The sequence below is a fragment of the Saccopteryx bilineata genome, chromosome 3 (genome assembly GCF_036850765.1).
Source record: "Saccopteryx bilineata isolate mSacBil1 chromosome 3, mSacBil1_pri_phased_curated, whole genome shotgun sequence".
Lineage (NCBI taxonomy): Eukaryota > Metazoa > Chordata > Mammalia > Chiroptera > Emballonuridae > Saccopteryx > Saccopteryx bilineata.
The window spans coordinates 8,793,971-8,812,520 of record NC_089492.1 but is presented as its reverse complement, the minus strand read 5'-3'; the positions used below and the strand labels follow the sequence as shown (position 1 = coordinate 8,812,520).

The 18,550-nt window shown below is 52.7% G+C and overlaps 1 protein-coding gene across 3 annotated transcripts in view; it reads right to left on the bottom strand.

The window, feature by feature from the left end:
* Positions 1–13,347: 13,347 nt before the first annotated feature.
* The window catches only part of ASAP1 (ArfGAP with SH3 domain, ankyrin repeat and PH domain 1), a 315,266-nt gene continuing 310,063 nt past the window's right edge, over positions 13,348–18,550 (bottom strand). For all 3 annotated transcript variants that reach the window (XM_066265648.1, XM_066265647.1, XM_066265649.1), the window contains one exon: positions 13,348–16,105. In XM_066265648.1, coding sequence (XP_066121745.1) covers positions 16,031–16,105 — 75 coding nt within the window. In that variant the 3' untranslated portion in view covers positions 13,348–16,030. The remainder of the gene's footprint in view (positions 16,106–18,550) is intronic.

Genomic DNA, 18,550 nt, shown 5'->3' with positions numbered 1-18,550 from the left:
AAGCTGGTGAGTTTTTGCTCAAACCAGATGAGCCTGCGCTCAAGTTGACAACCTCAGGGTCTCGAACCTGGGTCCTTGGCATCCCAGTCCGACGCTCTATCCACTGTGCCACCACCTGGTCAGGCCCAAGACTCACTCTTGACGCTTGTCTTGTAAGTTCGACAATTATATTTTAAAATACCACAGTTTTTACGCCGGTCACATAATTTTATTTTGTGCATTTATCCGTCCCACCCTAAAGGCCAGTCCATGAAAATATTTTCTGACTTTAAACCGGTCTGTGGCCCAAAAAAGGTTGGGGACCACTGTTCTTTTTTTTTTTTTTGTATTTTTCTGAAGCTGGAAACAGGGAGAGACAGCCAGACAGACTCCCGCATGCGCACCCCACCGGGATCCACCCGGCACGCCCAGCAGGGGCGACGCTCTGCCCACCAGGGGGCGATGCTCTGCCCCTCTGGGGCGTCACTCTGCCACGACCAGAGCCACTCCAGCGCCTGGGGCAGAGGCCAAGGAGCCATCCCCAGCGCCCGGGCCATCCTTGCTCCAATGGAGCCTTGGCTGCTAGAGGGGAAGAGAGAGACAGAGAGGAAGGAGGGGGGCAGTGGAGAAGCAAATGGTCGCTTCTCCTATGTGCCCTGGCTGGGAATCGAACCCAGGTCCCCTGCACGCCAGGCTGATGCTCTTACCACTGAGCCAACAGGCCAGGGCCTGGGGACCACTGTTCTAACCAACCAAGTTATCCAGTCAGGGCCTTGACTGTATACACTTAACACACTTATTTTCCTTATGTTGCCATGGGGTGACATCTGTCCTATTCCAACATTTTGAACTTTTAAAAGTGCTTTTGCAGGGATTTTTTTCTCTATTTCCTTATACACAGGTAGGAAAGAATCTCTTTACACGCAGGGATACAAGGCTGGGTAATAGGCAGGTATGTGTGTGTAGCTTCCAATTTATTAAATATTACTACCCGCTTTCCAAAGTGTTTATGCCAAGACTTGTTAACACCCGTTTAGTGTGTATATGTTATATCTAATATATAAAATATATTACACATATATTTATAATATAATTATATATAACGTATCTTAAAACCTGCAGATATATAGTTCTAGCCTCAGAACTATGGCACTCAAATCCTTCCAGAACTTTCCCACATATAAGCCATGTACATAATAGAGATCTTCCTCTTTCGTCACATGGAGAACTTCCAACTTCTTCATTTTGACAACTGTTAGCATTTCATGGTCATGATGCACTTGAATTTTAAAACTCGGTCCTCTGTTGGTGGTGGTTAGGGTTATGCCCTGAAACATCATATATTAAGCACGTCTGTCTGTTCTGTAGTTCTGGTGTTTTTTCTTGTGTGTGTGGCTACTATTATTTTATTGGGAGGATGTACCATAATTAACTAGTCACATGTATTTTTAAAATCATAGCATAGTATAACTCTTTTATTTTTCTTAGGAAAGATTCCCAAGAGTTGGAACTGTGGTCAGTGTATTAATATTTTTGTACCTCTTATGTGCTGCCAAGAGGATTATTCCCATTTAGACTAGCCCCCTCCTGGAAACGGCTTCACTTAAGTGTTGCGGGTACTGGTTTTGCTGACTCGACTCCGAGGGGCCACAGAGGCACAGATGGTGTTTATTACGCGCGTGTCCCTGGGGCCTGGCACACAGTAAGCGCACAGTAAATGCTCCTGGAAAGAGCCAGGCTGTTAGGAAGAGGATTGGGTGCGAGTCCAGGAAGATGGGGCTCTGGGCACTAGGACGGGTGCCTCAGGCTGGGAGGAGGTGAGAGACCTGGTAAGCAAGGCCACGTTTCCCGAAGGCCCCCTGGGGGCCCCCTGGGGTGCCTCAGTTAGCTGGCTGGCTGGGATGACTACTCGGGTAACCAGGCAAGGGCAGAGCAGTGAGCGAGTCCAACCCGCGTGCTGCCAGTCTGACAGCTGCCGGGCAAGAGAACAGGGTGGAGCTCACAGGTCTCAAGCATGTAATCACAAGGGATTTGAGGAAGCTAGGCACCTGGGCATCATCTGACTGAAGAATACCTACTCTCTAGCTGGGTGACTTTGGGACAGTTGTTGAAGCTCTCTGTGATAGACAGAGTAATCCCCCATCCTCTCCCCCCCCAAAAGAGGTCCACATCCTTATCCCTGCAACGTGTGAATATGTTCTCCTACATGGCCAAAGAGACGTTGCCAATGTGATTAAGGATCTCGAGGTGGGAAGATTATTCGGGTGGGTCCAATGTAATCACAATTACTTACAAAGGGGAGGGAGAGGGTGAGTGTCAGAAAATGTCAGATGTGAGAAGGTAACCAGAGGTTGGAGTGACACACTTGGATGATGGAGGAAGGGGCCACAAGCCAGGGAATGCAGGCAACCTCTCAAAGCTGGAAAAGCCGAGAAAATGGATTCTCCTCTGAAGCCTCCAGAAGGAGCACAGCCCTGCCGACACCTTGATTGCAGGCTCCTGACCTCCAGAACAATGAGAGAGTAAACTTGTGCTGTTGTGAACGACAGAGTCTGGGGTCACCTGTTACAGCAGCTGTAGAAAACTATACTCTCTAAACCCCAGTGGCCTCACCCATAGAGTGGACATAATGGTAGAATCTACTTTATACAGTTGCTTAGAAGCTAAAACACATTAAGCATTTTAAGTGTTTAGAAGGGAGCCTGGTAAGTGTTAATAAACACGTGGGTAAGTCACTGTGCCTCTCTGGGCCCAGGGACACCTAAGATCAGAGAGGGTTCCATCTGCGTGTGAATGTTTTCGGGGAGTCCAGCCGACTCGGACCTCCTTGGACAGTGAGCAGGGGCCAAAGGCCCTGTGGTCAGGAGGCCCCAGAAGTGTCAGCACAGGGTTCTTCCTGCAGCACGGGGGAGTTCATACCCTTGAGCTCTGACCCCCTTCCCCAGGGCACCTAGGGGAAGCTAACAGGGGCTCAGCGGTGTTGAGAAGGAGCCCTAACCCTGACTTTCCTGCAGGGACGCATTACAACAGAGCAGCCAGGAGAGCAACAAGGGACCACCCACCTTCCAGGGGTCAGCCTACAGAGCTGTCATTCATTCACCATGCTCAAATCTTTGTGTACGGGCACACACACTACTGTCTTACACTGCTGTCTTGCTCTGTTGGGGCTGTGTCCACAGACGACCACAGACTGAGCTGAGGGGCTTATAAACAACAAAAATGTGTTTCTGACAGTCCTGGCGGCTGGCGAGTCTAAGGTCAAGGCCAGCGGATCCCGCATCTGATGGGGACCCACTTTGGAAGAGGGTCTTCCGCTCACTGCGTCCTCATAGGTTGAGGGAGCTCTCCAGGGTCTTTCTCTCTCTCTCTTTTTTTGTGTGTGTGACAGAGACAGAGAGAGGGACGGACAGACAGACAGGAAGGGAGAGAGATGAGAAGTGGCACCTTAGTTTTCATTGATTACTTTCTCATATGTACCTTGACCGTGGGCCTTCAGCAGACCGAGTGACCCCTTGCTCAAGCCAGCGACCTTGGGTCCAAGCTGGTGAGCTTTGCTCAAACCAGATGAGCCCTCACTCAAGCTGACGACCTTGAGGTTTCAAATCTGGGTCCTCCGTGTCCCAGTCCAACACTCTATCCACTGCGCCACCACCTGGTCAGGCTCCCGGGTCTCTTTTATAAGGGCACTAATCCTGTTCATGAGGGCTCCACCCAAGGCCCCATTTACAAATACCCTCACATGGAGGGGTTAGGGTCTCAGGCATGAATTTTGGGTGGGCACAAACATTCAGTTTATAACAAGAGCATATATATGCACACATGTGCACACACGTGTATGTACAAATCCACACACACACACACACACACACACACATGCTCCCAGTAGCACCAGGATACAGACAGAGCTATGTTTGGCCTGTTTTCAAAGAAGAAGAATCTAAAACAGAGGGAGAAGCCTAGTGCGAGGTCATCCTGTTGGTTGGAGCCAAGCCAGGCCAGACCCGGCTCCCCCTGGCTCAGCAGTCCCGCGGGTGGTGATCTCATGAACGTCCTTTTTCTTTGCTTGGCTGCCCAGCAGTGCCCTCCTCATTCCTTCTCCCCTTCTAACTGGATGGAGGCACAAAAAGGATTGTATTGCCTGACCTGTGGTGGCGAGTGGGCCAAGCGTCGACCTGGAACACTGAGGTCACGGGTTCAAAACCCTGGGCTTGCCTGGTCAAGCCATATGTGGGAGTTGACGCTTCCTGCTCCTCCCCCTTCTCTCTCTCTCTCTCTCTCTCTGTCTCTAAAATGAATAAATAAATAAAAATAATTTTAAAAAGCATTGTATTTATAATAGTTCAAATGGATTTGCTTTCCAGAGCAGACTGCTTCTTTTTTTTTTTAATTTCCCACTGATTGGAGAGAAGGGGGGGTGGGGCAGAGAGAGGCAGACGCATCAACTCACTGCTCCACTTAGTCGGTCCACTTAGTTGTACGCTCACTGCACTCACTGACTGCTTCTCGTGTGTGCCCTGACTGCGCATCAACCCCACGACCTAGGCGTGCCCATTGACCCGCCCTACCAGGGCCAGAGATTGCTTTTGCGTGCCGTCCGTCAGACCGGAAAGAAAGGCAGCCACTGTAATGCTCACGGTGTTCTTCTCACCGCATAATTTTGGGAAGATGGGTCAGGTTTTTACTGACCACCCCACTTAAAAGTTTTTGAGGACCTACTGTGTACTCCGCATGGCCGCGAGCGGGAAGAGCAGACCTCGGCCCCGCGGTGGTCAGCGGCCTGAGCCCCAGGACCTGCTGGAGGAGGTCGCGGGGTGCAGGGAGCCTGTGCAGAGACAGCACCAGCCTGGGCCGGAAGGAACTCCGGGTGACCAGTGTGCTGACCAGAGGGAGGCGGGCCTGGCAGGGTCCAGGCCACGCCGACCTGACCACCTCTTTCCGCTTGAATATCCACATGTTGCTTTGATTAAAACTATGTGAAAGTTATTTTCCAGAGGCCAGGCTGTCACTGCCCACCTAAGAGTCACCTGAATGGATCTTCCGGATGTACGGATTCCTGGGCCCCGCCCGCCACCCTCCAACTGCTGACTCAAGGTCCCAGAGGCTGGGTTTCTGGGTGTACATTTTTCACACTCGAGTTTCCTGGTCCCTGCCCCCTGCCCCCGAAGGTGAAGTAGAGAAAAAAACAAGATGCAGAGATTAAACAGCCAGTACTGGGTTGGTTGGCAGGGAGCACGGCAGGGGTGGGGGCTCCCCAAAGACCTCCTGCCCCTGAGGGCCCCGGCATGCAGGGCACAGGGAGCGCAGGCCCGGCTGGGTGTGTCTGGGCCCCAGGAATTCTGCCTCGCAGGGCAGGTCCTCTGAGCAGAGGTGGAGCCTTCTCCTGCTATCAGCGCCTCCCAGCCTGAGCCAGGAAGGGAGGGACTTCACCATGAAGGGCCCCAAGGGGCACAGATGAGGAACCTCTCTTAGAGAGGGTTTCATTTTTATTTTCAAACTCACAGCTCAGACTTTGGCTGTGTGTTCGTGACTCCCGAATAAGCCTGTTTGTTAAAGGGAGTCCGGCTTCAGAGCCCCCAGGAGGGGAGCCCACCTCCCCTACCCCAGGACCCTTAGCCGCCTAGCTCGCAGAGCAAACTGGCAGCTTGGGGAGTCATCGGGCTGGTGACAGGCAGGGCAGTCCGGCTCTTCCTGTGGGGTGGGGTGGGGTGGGGTGGTGGGTGCCGGGGGCGGAGGGGGTGCTGAGAAACTCTCCCTGGGCCAAAGGGCTGTTTCCTCTCGGAAGGAGAGAAAAATGAGACTTTCTTTTGGTTTCGATTGTTTGGTAGAGCTCTTATTAATAGGCCCCAGAAGCTGAGAACATATCTGTCTCTCTTTCCTAATGACAATAATAAGCAGGAGCAGTGACAGGGCGCCCTTTCGCCCTCGGAGCGTCCCGAGAGGAAGCCGCTTGGGCGGGCCTTCTCCACAGGCAGCAGCTAGGAGCCGCCAAGGACACCCGAGGGCCGTGGTGGGGGCGGCGAGCTGGCCGGGCGGGCTCTCGGCATCCGCTGCAGCGTGAGGGGTGGATTATCATTTCTGGAACCCTTCATATATACCAGCTACGGGTCTTATATTTTATTTTTTAGAATAGTTCTCAGGGTACAGGATGGCACACAGAGGTGTGTTGTAGAATAGGGCCCCTGAGACCTGTGTAATTATGTTAACCGGTGAATTTTATTTTATTTTTTTATTTTATTTTTTTTAACAGAGGCAGAGAGAGAGAGTCAGAGAGAGGGATAGACAGACAGGAACGGAGAGATGAGAAGCATCAATCATTAGTTTTTCATTGCGCGTTGCAACACTTTAATTGTTCATTGATTGCTTTCTCATATGTGCCTTGACTGTGGGCCTTCAGCAGACCAAGTAACCCCTTGCTCGAGCCAGCAACCTTGGGTCCAAGCTGGTGAGCCTTGCTCAAAGCAGATGAGCCCGCGCTCAAGCTGGAGACCTCAGGGTCTCAAACCTGGGTCTTCCGCATCCCAGTCCGACGCTCTATCCACTGCGCCACCGCCCAGTCAGGCAACCGGTGAATTTTAAAAATTCCATTTAAAAAATACTTGTCAAAGTAAAATAGGCAACACAGTAAAAAATGACACAGGAGGGTGTCCTGCTGTCTGTCTGCCGGGCACCTTGTGAGGGCAGCGGAAGTGCCCACAGGTGATGGACAATCACACGTAGGGCTCAGAGAGGCCGGCTGACCTGTCCACGTTCGTGCAGCCATTGAGGGGCCGTGAAGTGTTGAACCCAGGGCTGGAGAACTTAAAGTCCACATCTGGGCTTCCAGAAAGCCACAGAGACGCTTAGCTTAGCCTGAACAACAGGATTACCTGAGAAGAGCCAACGGCTGCCTCACATAGTTAGCGTATTTGAAGGCTTTGGGGTCTGTGATTTCTGCAAGTTCCACTGTCTTGAAGACAAGCCCATGTTCAAAAGAACAGAAGGAAAGGACAAGCCACAGAGTGGGAGAAAGTTTCTGCACATCATATATCTGCTAAGGCACCTGTATCGAGAATATAGAACGGACTCCTACAACTCAATACCGAAAAGACATATAGTCCCAATTTTAAAATGGTCCAAGGCTCTCGCTGCCACATCTCCAAAGAAGATCTACAAATGGCCAGGAAGGAAGCACATCAGAAGATGCTCAACGTCGCCGGTCATCAGGGAAGTGTAAATAAAACCACAGCGAGTCACGGCTGCATTCCCACCTGTCCGGCTCCACCAAGAACAAGGACAGGTCGTCACAAGCGGTGTCGAGGGGGTGCAGGAATCGGGCCCCTCAAACTGCTGGAGGGAACGTAACACAGGACAGCTGCTTTGGAAAACAGTCCGGCAGCTCCTCGGATGGTTCGTTACAGACTTACCCTGTGACCCAGCAACTCAACTCCCAGGTACCCGTACGAGAAAAAGGAAAACACGTCCACACAAAAACGGAATCACAAATATTCAGAGCGGCATTATTCGTAAGAGTCAAAATAGTTGAAACAAGCCTAATGCTCACCAGTGGATAAACAGAGTGAAGTATATTCGCACAGCGTAATATCACTTGGGAAAAACAAGGAAGGAAGTACTGATACGTGCTGTAAGACGCATGAACCTTAAAGACACGATGCTAAGTAAAGAAGCCAATCACAGAGGACCACATAGTGGATGAGGTCACCGATAGGACATTTCCAAAAGAGACAAGTGTATAGAGACAGGAAGGGGGACTAGTGTCTGTCAGGGGCTGGGGGGAAATGGGAAGCGACTGTTGATAGGTAGGGGGTTTCTTTTTGGGGAGAAAATGTTCTAAAATTGATAGTGCTGATGGTTGCACAAGTTTGTGAACATAACAAAAACCATTGAAACATACACTTTATCTGGGTGAACTGGATGGGTATATGAATTATATCCCCATAAAACTGTTACAAACTTTAAAAAAAACACTGTAGGGAGGTGGGAGGTACATAATGGGTGTTGCTAGCATGGTCTAGGCAGGTAGCTAGGACAGAAGGGGCTTACCCTGACCGACCATTAGCTTCTCAGAATTTTAGCAGCTTTATTTAAAAAAAAATAACTTGCTCTGGCCAGGTTGTTCAGTGGATAAAGTGTCAACCCAGTGCACCAGAGGTTGGTCAGGGCAAGTACGAGAAGCAATCAATGGAACAACTAAATGTAACAATTAAGTAAAACGAATTGATGCTTCTCTCTCATTCCCTACCCCCTCTTCTCTCTCTCTCTCTCTCTCTCAAAACAATGGACAAATTAATAAAGTGGGTTTTTTTATTGATGTATAACCAGTAATCTGCTAGAGCTGTTTCAATTGGTATTCAGCCACATCACCTTGGTGCTTATAATCAGCCATGGCAAAAAAATTTACACTAAGCAATTGGCAAATGCTACAAATAAGGGGGAGGGAGGGTGGGAGGGGGGGTGGGGAGAGAGAGAGAGAGAGAGAGAGAGAGAGAAAGAAAGAAAACTGGTTAAACATTTATTAACATACCACCAAGAATAACACACACACAGAAAAGTGCAGTATCAGAAGTGAATCGCTCTGTGAATTTTCACAAACTGGAAAAAACCTGTGTGACCAGTGCCCAGAGAAAGAAATAGAACCGTATCTGTAACTCTAAGATCACTCTCCCCAGCATCTCCCACAAGTTCCCCTTTGGGTAGACAGGATTCTGTCCTGTCACCATAGAGATTGCCTATTTTTGCGCATTATGAAAACTAGAAGATGAATTATTTTGAGTGTGGCCCTTTCACTTGACATGGCCTGTGACATTCATCCATGTTGTGGGTGGTTGTACAGTGTTCATTCTCATTACTGGGCACATTGTGTGAGTAATGACCAATGTATACAGCCAGTCTACCGTTGAGAGACAGTGGCGCATTACAAAGCTTGTATTAGTAGAAACAGTCCCGCTACGGACACGCTAGCACATTCCTTTGTCCTATACGCACACATTCCGACCTGGGAGTCCGCAGGTCCCAGGGCACACCTGTGGTCAGGAGTCTGACAGGCTCTCAGCCAAGTTCACTCTGTTCCTCTTCTCTGCCTCCTTCCCGACGCCCTTCACTTCCTCTCTCTCCTGACAAGCTGGCTCACCAACCTGGCACCCTCCACTTTGGCTCAGACAAGAGCAGGACTTGCCTGCAGGTGGGAAAGCGGCACGAGCCCGGGAGGAAAGCAGATCAGCCTGCGTGCACTCGCTACCCCGTGGGTTCTAGAGCTTTCTTACGGCAGAGACGAAAGGAACTGCAGGTAGGGAAGGGGTTGACGGGTACTCAGAGCTGGAGTGGACTGGGAGTCCCGGGGTCTGAGGGCTCCAGCTGAGCGGGAGCTCAGTGTGCACATTCAGACAGTGTGTTCTTGTGACCTCGGTTCAGCAGCTCTGTAAAGAGGCCCATTGTCCTGGCGCCTGTGTCCTGGGCGGGAGTCGGCACTGTTCGTTCAGTGCGAGTGGGTAGTGCCCACGGTGACCAGAGGCTCCGGCTTTGACCCTCGGTTGGCATGAGGTGCTGCCTGTGCCTTTGAAAGTGTGATGCTCCCCAGTGTAACATCACCACCTTTTCAACTGTGGGTGCTCTTCTAGAAGCTTCTGCCGGGTTTCATGTGATCACCAACTGCATGTCAAGCATTAAGTAGATTGGTGTCTGATGGCGCCCTTGTCACCAGGGTCAAGGGATGTTTGAAGTTCTGTAATTTTTGAAAAGGACAAGTGCTCATTATTCTGAGCTGCTACGAGTCCAGCGTTGGGCCAACCACTTTCCGTGCCCCACCTCATTATTAATTAATTCTCACGCTCATTCCACGACACCAGTGCTATTATTACCCCTTTGGGCAGAGGGAGAAACTGAGGCTTGGCGAGACGAAGGCTCAGTGCCTGTGATTTTCTGATTCTCAAGCCTGACGTTTAACCTCCCCGCATCCTGTTCCTCTGGACTCCGGTAACAAATGGCCATGGCCGGCCAAGCCAGGCCCCAAAGTTGCTACTCTCAGGGACGGGCAGCAGCTGTGGCAGGTGCCAGGGGACGGCAGGCCCCGAAAGCTGGCTCACACTGGACCCGGGAAGCCAGTGGCTGAGCCTGAGAAAAGGCACGCCAGGCCTTTTAGGAATGGGCACAGGGCACCCGGCAGGTGACCGGAGCGTTGCTCTATCTGCAAGGCCATGACCTCCAAGCTCCTGGCATCTAAGGAAACTGGGTGTTCGTTGTATAGCTTAAGTGGTGGCCCAGGTCATACAGGGAGGGGCCAGTCCCCTGAGAGCCTCTCGATACTGGTTGGCGGCCTGGGCAGAAGGCGGACTAGTTCTACCAAACTCCAGATCCTACATCCTGTCACTGCGCCTTAACACAGCAAGGAAGTGACTGCTGGAGGTGTGTCGGGGCAGAGCCATAGGAGAGGCCTCATTATTATTAGAAGGGGCCCCTGGGCAGAGGTTCTGAACTCTGGGCGATCCTCCCTTTTTGGCTCAATTCTGGATTCTTAGAAGCTGAGCAGTGGTCCAGAGTGGGCCTGAGCCTCCTGTGTGGCATGAGACTCCCGAGGGGAAGCTGACGAAATGCAGGTTTCTAGGCCTACCCCCCACCGAGACTCCCAGACAGGGCCCAGGAACCTGATTTTAAAGCTGAAGACACAGGTGAAGCCGCCCAAATCCAAAAGTGTGGCCCTAATGTGGCTTCAGGCCAGCATGCAGAACACACACTGGCCATCCCCTTGTCCTCAAATCTGCTTGGACCCATAAGGCAAAATTTTAAATCCTGTCCCCCACAGTGTGAAGCCGAACAAGGCTTCTGTCCTGGCGGTTCTGCAGAAGGCCATAGTTCCGGCCTCTGGGCCTCTGACCGGGGGGTTTGTTGGGTGGTAAGATTTTTGCAAAGCAGCTGTGTTTATCTGAGCTTTAATTCCCGTCTTCAGGAGCTTACTTAGAGCATCACCGTCTGCCTCCGGGGTTGCTGTGTGCCCAGAGCAAGGCTCGCCCACTCCCGGCCTTCTCCTCGGCCACACTCTCCAGGCAGCAGGGGGCCCTGTGTGCCAGCCTGACCTCCGGCTCCCCCAAGGCAGCTCAGCTGTCCAAGAAACACCCGTGGCGGGGCCCCCTGGCAGACGCCTCACCTCCGCTGCACGGGGAACGTCACTGCGCTTCACGGTTCACACTCCCCTGGCCGGCTGACCTGTCCGTAGGCGGCGGGCCAGCTTTGACCCAGTTTCTCTTCTGAAAGGGCAGCCAGGGAACACAGTGGCTGCAGAGGTGGCCCCGCCCCGGGCCACGGCTGGGAGCCTCCTGGGCCCTGACCTCAGGGTTCAAGTCCAGCCTCTGCCCTTCACGAGCAACGTGAACCTGACTTCTGGCAAGTCACGCCTTAACTTAGAGAAGTCTCCTAAATGGTAGAACGAGGGACGGAAGAATTCTACTGCACAGTGTTGTCGATGGACGTGCGTGTGCTGCTAGGGCGCCTGGCCCGGTGTTCCCGGGGGGCGCACTGTCATCAGTGCAGGGGGTGGTGCAGGCGGGCAGCTACCGTCCGCGGGGCCCTGCTGCTCCCCGCCCCAGCTGTCCCAGGGACGCCACACTGTTCCTCCCGCCTTGTGTCAGCTCCTTGCCTCACCTGCTCAGCCCAGCAGGCCTAGGATGAGCGCAGACCAGCTTTCTCCCAGGAAGCTCCCCACCCAGTAAGCCCCAGCCTGTGACCTTCTCAGGGACAGAGCGTAGGCCATGTGTTTGCAACCACAGGCCTGGCATTGTCTTAACAGACTGTTTAGGATTTTGAAACGTGGTTGGGCTGAGCTCAGCTCCACCCCAGGCCGCGGGCTGCAGAGGTCAGACTGGAGAACGCAGGTTAAACATGTCTGTTCCCTCCGTTGTCCGCGGTCAGGCACCCCGATGGAGAGGGGAGCCCATCGGCCCCGGAGTATGCACACACAGCCGAGTCTGGAAATAAGACTGTCAGTCAGGACCACTGAGCACACGTGTGGGGACAAAGTGCAATAGGTGGAGTGGAATTACCCTAGCAATGATCACTACCAGCCACCCGTACACCCACATCCTGGCAGTGGGGGAGGAGGACGCAGGGTTAGGGGAGCAGAGAAAAAGGAGGTGGGGACAGAGGGGGGAGGGGGAAGGAGGAGAAAGGGAGGAGGGAGGGGAGGCTATTGCCAAGTGCGCAGAGACGTGGGCTCACTCACACCGCTGCCGTGACTCACGGAGACCCGGAGCGGTCGCCGCCCCCTCTGAAGACACACCTGTAGGGACTGCACCTCACAGAGCACTGAACACATGCACGCATGCACAGGACACACGGACCCCTCCACCCTAAGTGCTCAAAGGGCCGAGACAGTGATCAGGGCACCTCGGCTCTCAGCATCCCTGGGAGAGGGAATTTGGGGGCCCGCCGCACTGGAGGGGCAGCTTACAATGAGGCCGAGTCCGTTAATTTCAAACAGATCCTACCCGGGTTTGAAACAATGCCCACGTGTTGTAATGAGATGGGGAGCTGGCTGCCCCCTTGCCCCAATCATCCGGGCAATGTCACCGGTTTCCAGGCCCAAACCCACCGCCCCGGCAGCACAGCTTGTGGGGTTTGCCCTGTCTAGGTGTGTGAGCAGGTGTTCAAATCTGCCACTTTGTCGACAGGAAGCAAGGAGAGCGACAGCTCAGAATCCTCAGGGCCGTAGTCTCGGTCAGCTCTCCACCTCAGCTTCTCTGGCCACAACTCTGTGACGGGGACCGTCTTCCATGTGGCAGGAATCCCCACGGTGGCCCCAGAGCCGGAACCACTCGTCTGGACTCCTGACGTGGTCACTTACTAACCATGACACCTCCGGCACGGGCACGGTCGTGAATCTGAGCCTCAATTTCATGCTCCAGGAAGCTGAGGGGTGCCTGCCTCTGACAGGCCTGGTGAGGATGAGATGAAGCAGGCAGGTGCCTGGCCAGGGCAGCACCAGGAGGAATAGCTCCCGGGACACACACACACACCATGTGGTCTGAGCCGGTACCTCCTCCGCTTCTTCCTGCCCCGCTCACACAAACAGGACCAGACGTGGGTGCTAGCAGAGGAGGTGGGAGAGAGAGAGAGAGAGTGTGTGTGTGTGTGTGTGTGTGTGTGTGTGCGCGCGTGCGCGTGTGGCGGACACCAAACTGCTGAGGGCCATGCTCTACAAGCCAAGAAGACGGGTGCACACTTGATGCATCCAAAGCGAGCTTCTAATAGGAGTTGCACTGACGTGTGCTACCTATGCCACGTGTGTTACCTATGCACTGACGTGTGTTACAGCAGCGGCAGGCTGGGCTTTCTCTAAGCGGGAGAGGAGAGACAACTCACAAAACGGCCTGATTTCAGATGTTGGGGATCAACTGAGAATATGTTTATTTAAAAGCAATTTTAAATATTAAAAAAAGTAGAAATGAGCACATACAGTACTGAAAAAAAACTGTCACATTACATACATGTGGAATGACAAGTGTACTGATGTTGGCGCGGAACACCCAGATGAGAACACGGCGTTGAACTAGCACTTCGGGGCTCCTATACAACAGGCTGGAGTCCTAGGCCATAAAAAAATAAATAGCAGTTGCTGTCCGACAGTAAAATAACACACACACTATTTGCAGAACACACTTTTCCCCTCTGGGGGAAAAAAAGAACCAATTAGCTATTTTTTTCCCCCATAAGGTTCCATACCTTCAAAATACTCTATCATGTACAAAATTGCAGGTAGTGGCTCACTGAGTTTAAGAACAGTATCAGATTTTCAACTCAATCGAGATCAGCAAAGGTATTTATACCTATTTTTCCTACGTCCCACAGTAAGCTGGGTTAGCGAGAACTCAGATTCCTGGCGGAAAACAGACAAAACCTGAAAAACTAAAAGGCATTTAAAAAAAAAATGCGTTTAAGTTGCTGCGAAAGGGGGAAAAGGAACACACGACACTGATTCCACGTCAATTCAGGCATCTAGTTTTGTGTATGTGTTTTTAGAAACCAGTTTGAGATCAGCTGCAAATACTGTAGAGGCCACAAACATGAACAGTTTATCTTTTTTTTTTTTTCCCCCAATGTAACTTAAAATATGTAATTGCATGAACCACGACACTCAGGAGCTCGGGACGCTGACCTCCTGACCGGACACCAGTGTGGCTTCAAGTCCTGAGGCTGCAAGCGCTGCTGGCCACACACCAGCTCTCCGGCCGGCCGGCCGGGCTCCTGACGTCCTTGTCGTGGGAGCCGCGGGTGCTGGGAGGCCGCAGAAGCAACTGCTGGAAATCTCTTTCCACGGACAGCTGAGAAGATACGTCACGGGGTCCAGGGTCTGTCATGCACGAGGTTTATGAACCAGGGCGGCGACTCCAGGTGCTCACAGTAACCACTTAGGCAGAACTGAATTAATATGCACTGGGCGCTGAGACTATTAAATGACGGCTTTTCCTAAGGGTTCAGTTGGGAGTTGTGCTTCTGGGAAATGAACAAGTCTCACTCTCTGCCAAGATGATCCTGCTTAAAATATATCAGTTTGCCAACAAAGGAGTTAAACAGACGTGATGCCAGGACCACCCAAGGGGCCTCAGGTTCTGAGCGCAGCCCCACCGGCGGGGGCGTGCAAGGACTGTGTTCTTTTCAACATTCGGACTCCCGTCAAAGGCCGAAATAGGCACAGTGTTCTGAAGGGGCTGATACACACATGGGATAAACAGAAAACAGAGAGGGGGGTCTCCTAGCAGGAAGGGCTTTTTTCCCCCCTCACAGTGCAATTCACAGCAGCGTTGGAAACATTGGTGATGAACTGACTCGAGGGGAGTGTGTCTACTGCATGGAGCATGAGATGGAAAAACTCGCCTACCACTGCGTTTCCTAGAGAGCCCGGAGCAAAAAGCAAACGGGGTCAGCACCTGGGTGCTGCAGTGGGGAGTCTGTGTGCAGGGCTGGCTTCGAAATGGGCCGTCCTCTCGCATGGTCTTTTGAGAGTCTGAACTAATCAAGAAACAGAAACACGAAAATAATTTCAACTGACACGTGAGAAGAGGCTTCAACACATTCAAAGGAGGCTAATTCATAATGCGATATGCAGATCCGTCCTCCTGAGAAAGCGCAAGGACCGAATGGAAACAAATACTGTTGCAACCTTATCATTTCTGCTTTAATGGCAATCAGGTTTAAAAAAACGTACAGTTCAACTGATCCACACCGTTCCTTTATAAAAGGCAGATTTTAGGTAAGCGTCTAAATGCATGCATAATGTAGTAGGCTAATGTTTTCTGGCAGTCCGCGGTTCCTGAAAGTTGAACTTCATCCGAGGGGTTTAAACTTTTGTCAAAATAGTCATGAAGGCTATATGTTATTTTTGCATAATGAGGTAACATCTCAGGGGCAGGCACTCCTCATAAGATGGTATAAATCCATCTGGCTAACCTGTGCGAGAGGCTGTGGGCGCCGTCAAATGCCACCGAAGGTTTTGGGGTCAGTGACTATTCTGCCGAAGGAGTAACACGTTTCACTGAGCACTTCTCTGTAATAAATACCGAAGCAGGTGTTCGGAGCCGTACACCGTGCACACCGATGACTGCAGGCTGGTCTGTCACAGGGCTGAGAGTTCTACCTGAAAAGCGGGACCCACCTCTTTGCTTAACATCGCATTTTTCAGTAACGTGATTGAGAATACTGCGTTGTTAGGGACAGAGCGTCAGTGCTATGCCTTTCGACAGCTGCTGAGACCACGGCTATTTGCAAAGACAGCAGTTCCTACATTTCTGTTTCCTTGGAAAACAGCACAGATAAGGAATCTAAGTGCTAGATGCCAAGGACGACTTTGGCAAACCAGTAAGGCGCCCCAGGTCCTAGGCCCCCCTAATACTGGCAAAGGCAGAAGACAACAGAGTATTTATTTACAATACACAATAAAATATATCCCCTCCTGAGGTGGCCGGTGGGTTTCTCGTTCTGTAACAGCAGCTATATACACGGTGCACAGGGTTACGGCGGCGGCCCTCTCGCACGGAGGATGCGGACAATCTCAAGGTTCTGCTTTTTGTTAGTCGGACAGGATGTGAACAAAGGATACGGGAAAGACCCCCTTCCTTTCAGGCTGACCTTCGATGTGGCCGATCTGTGGGGAGAGAAGAGAGGGGTTGATCTGGAGGCAGCCAGCAGCGGCCCGTGCCAGGCCCGGTGGGACAGAGCCCTGGCTACGCCCACAGACCCGGGGTGGGGTGCAGGCTTACCCTGTGCCACCCGTTGGTGAACCACAGGGAACTGACAACCATCAACTACATGACACAGTGACAACAACACCGCAGACGGCAGTGTGCGTGGTGCTAGGCACTTGTACAAGGACCTCATCTCGCCCCCACGTCAGCCCCACGAGGCCCATCTCATACACGAGGGGACCTGGAGAGTACTATGCCAGGTACACAAGCCAGTCGGAGAGAGACAAGTACCGGATGATCTCACTCACATGTGAAGTCTAATGAACAGAATAAACGAACCAGATAGAAACTGACACTCAGACAGAAGACAGACAGACAGCTGTCAGAGGGGAGGGTGGCTGGGAGCTGGGTGCAGAAGGTGGAGATATGAAGCAAAACGACACACCCGAACTCCAGTTACAGAGAACAGGGAGGTGATGGCGGGAGAGGGGTGGGGAGGCAGAGAGGGTAGGGGGGGGTCAATGGTGATGGATGGAGACTTGACTCTGGGTGGTGAACACACAAGTCGTGGGGTGAAAACCAATAGGTCGCCATGCCTCTCTTAAAGAAACAAAAGAACATTCTGTTTGACAATGGCCTCGGGAGGTGGCATCCACCTGTCCACGGACTCCGGAGCCTGCACTCTGGGGGGGGGGCTCGCCTGCCTGTCCTGCTGGGTGACCTTGGACAAAGCTTGCTAAGCCTCCCATCTGTAAAATGGGGCTGAAAAGTCCCTTGTCTCAAGCTTGCTGTGAGGTCACACATCTGGAAAGGCTGCGGTGTCCCAAGCACTTGTTTTCTGGTTGCTGTGAGGGAAAGGATACTTTGAAAGTTCGAGACCAGCTGTGGCCTAAGGCAATTTTACTGCCAGCTGCCTAAGCCTTAAGCCATGGGTACCGCCTCTCACGTCAGTAGAAGTTTCATTAGAAGGAAGCCTATAGTGAGAAAACACAAGACCTGGAAACTGGCTTCAGTGACAGAGACAGAGAGGAGGGTGGTGCTGAGTGCTGGCCTGGGCCAGCTGTCACTCCCTCCGTGGAGTACCCACAGCACAGAGGCCAGCTGGTGCAGGGCTGTGTGCCCAACCCTCAGATGGGTCCGTTATTTACCATTCCGTGACCCTGGCGGGCACCCAGGCTGCTAGTGCCGGCTCTCCTGTCTGCAAAGCGGAGTTAAAGGTAAGACCTGGCTCACCTACCTCACAGGGTCTGAGCTAGCTGTTCTTAGACAGCCTTGTGAGGGAGGGACACTACTGTTCCATTTTTCAGAGGCGGAAACTGAGGCTTACAGAAGAGATTTGCTTTATCCAAGGCCACAGAGTAAATGACTTACAGTGGGGGCTTTGAGGTCCGCCTCCCACCGGGATTCTAAGCTGGCTCTCTGACAGGCTCCGTGCCAGGGGCAGGCCAAATGCTCAGAGGCACGAGCACTGCCTGGGGCACCCCCAGCTCGTCCCTCTATGACACAGAGAGGCCTCATCACCGCAGTCCCGGGTTTCTTGACTTCAATACTTCCGACATTTGGCTCTCCCGAGCACGGCAGGTGTTTAAGGCGCATCCAGGCCTGCTACCCACTAGATGCCTGTCAGCACCATCTTTCCCAGGTCCTGACAATCAGAATGCCCCTGGAGGGACAAACTGGCCCTATCTGGGAACTGCCGCTTCAGTCCAAGCAAAATTCCCACACATCTGTGCTCAAGAATCCAGTCACTGTCTGGCCCGAAGAAACACAAGCCCAAGGCACACACACACGTGTGTGTGTATGTGCACACATGTGCACTGGCACGAGTGCTGTGAGCATTAGTGGTTCTGATCGCCCAACTGTGAAGCACAGGTTCTTCCTGGCAGACACAACTGGGTTCCCTGGGCAGTGCCAAGGGCCCCTGACGTCAGATGGCCACTAGGCGAGGACACGGTGCCTGTCCTCGCTGGAGGACGGCCAGAGGTGTTCAGGCAGAAGGAGGTTGTACAGATACTGAGTCTCCGACGATTCCAGGAGGAGGGCACCGTGCCTTGCTCTGCACAGAGAGGCCCGTGCGTGGATCGCAGAGGGAGCCCGAGGTCAGCGTCGTGGTCAGCAGGAGGGCCGGCCTGCCTCCCCGCTGACCAGCCACGCGCCCCAGGCAGCATGCTTCCTAGCTCTGGTCCTGCCTCGGGAAAATCCGAACACCCCACCTGGCTCCCGGGCTGTGGTGATGAGGGCGAAGCACAGAGAACCGTGAGGCTCCTGACCCAGGTCGGAGCTCCAGGCTGCTTTCCGGAAGGGCCCGGCGGAAGGGGCGCTGGGAAGCGAGGGCAGGCGCTCAGGGGCACCGCCACTCTGCCTGCGGCATGTGCAGGGCGCAGCGCGTGCAGAGCGGAGCCCGC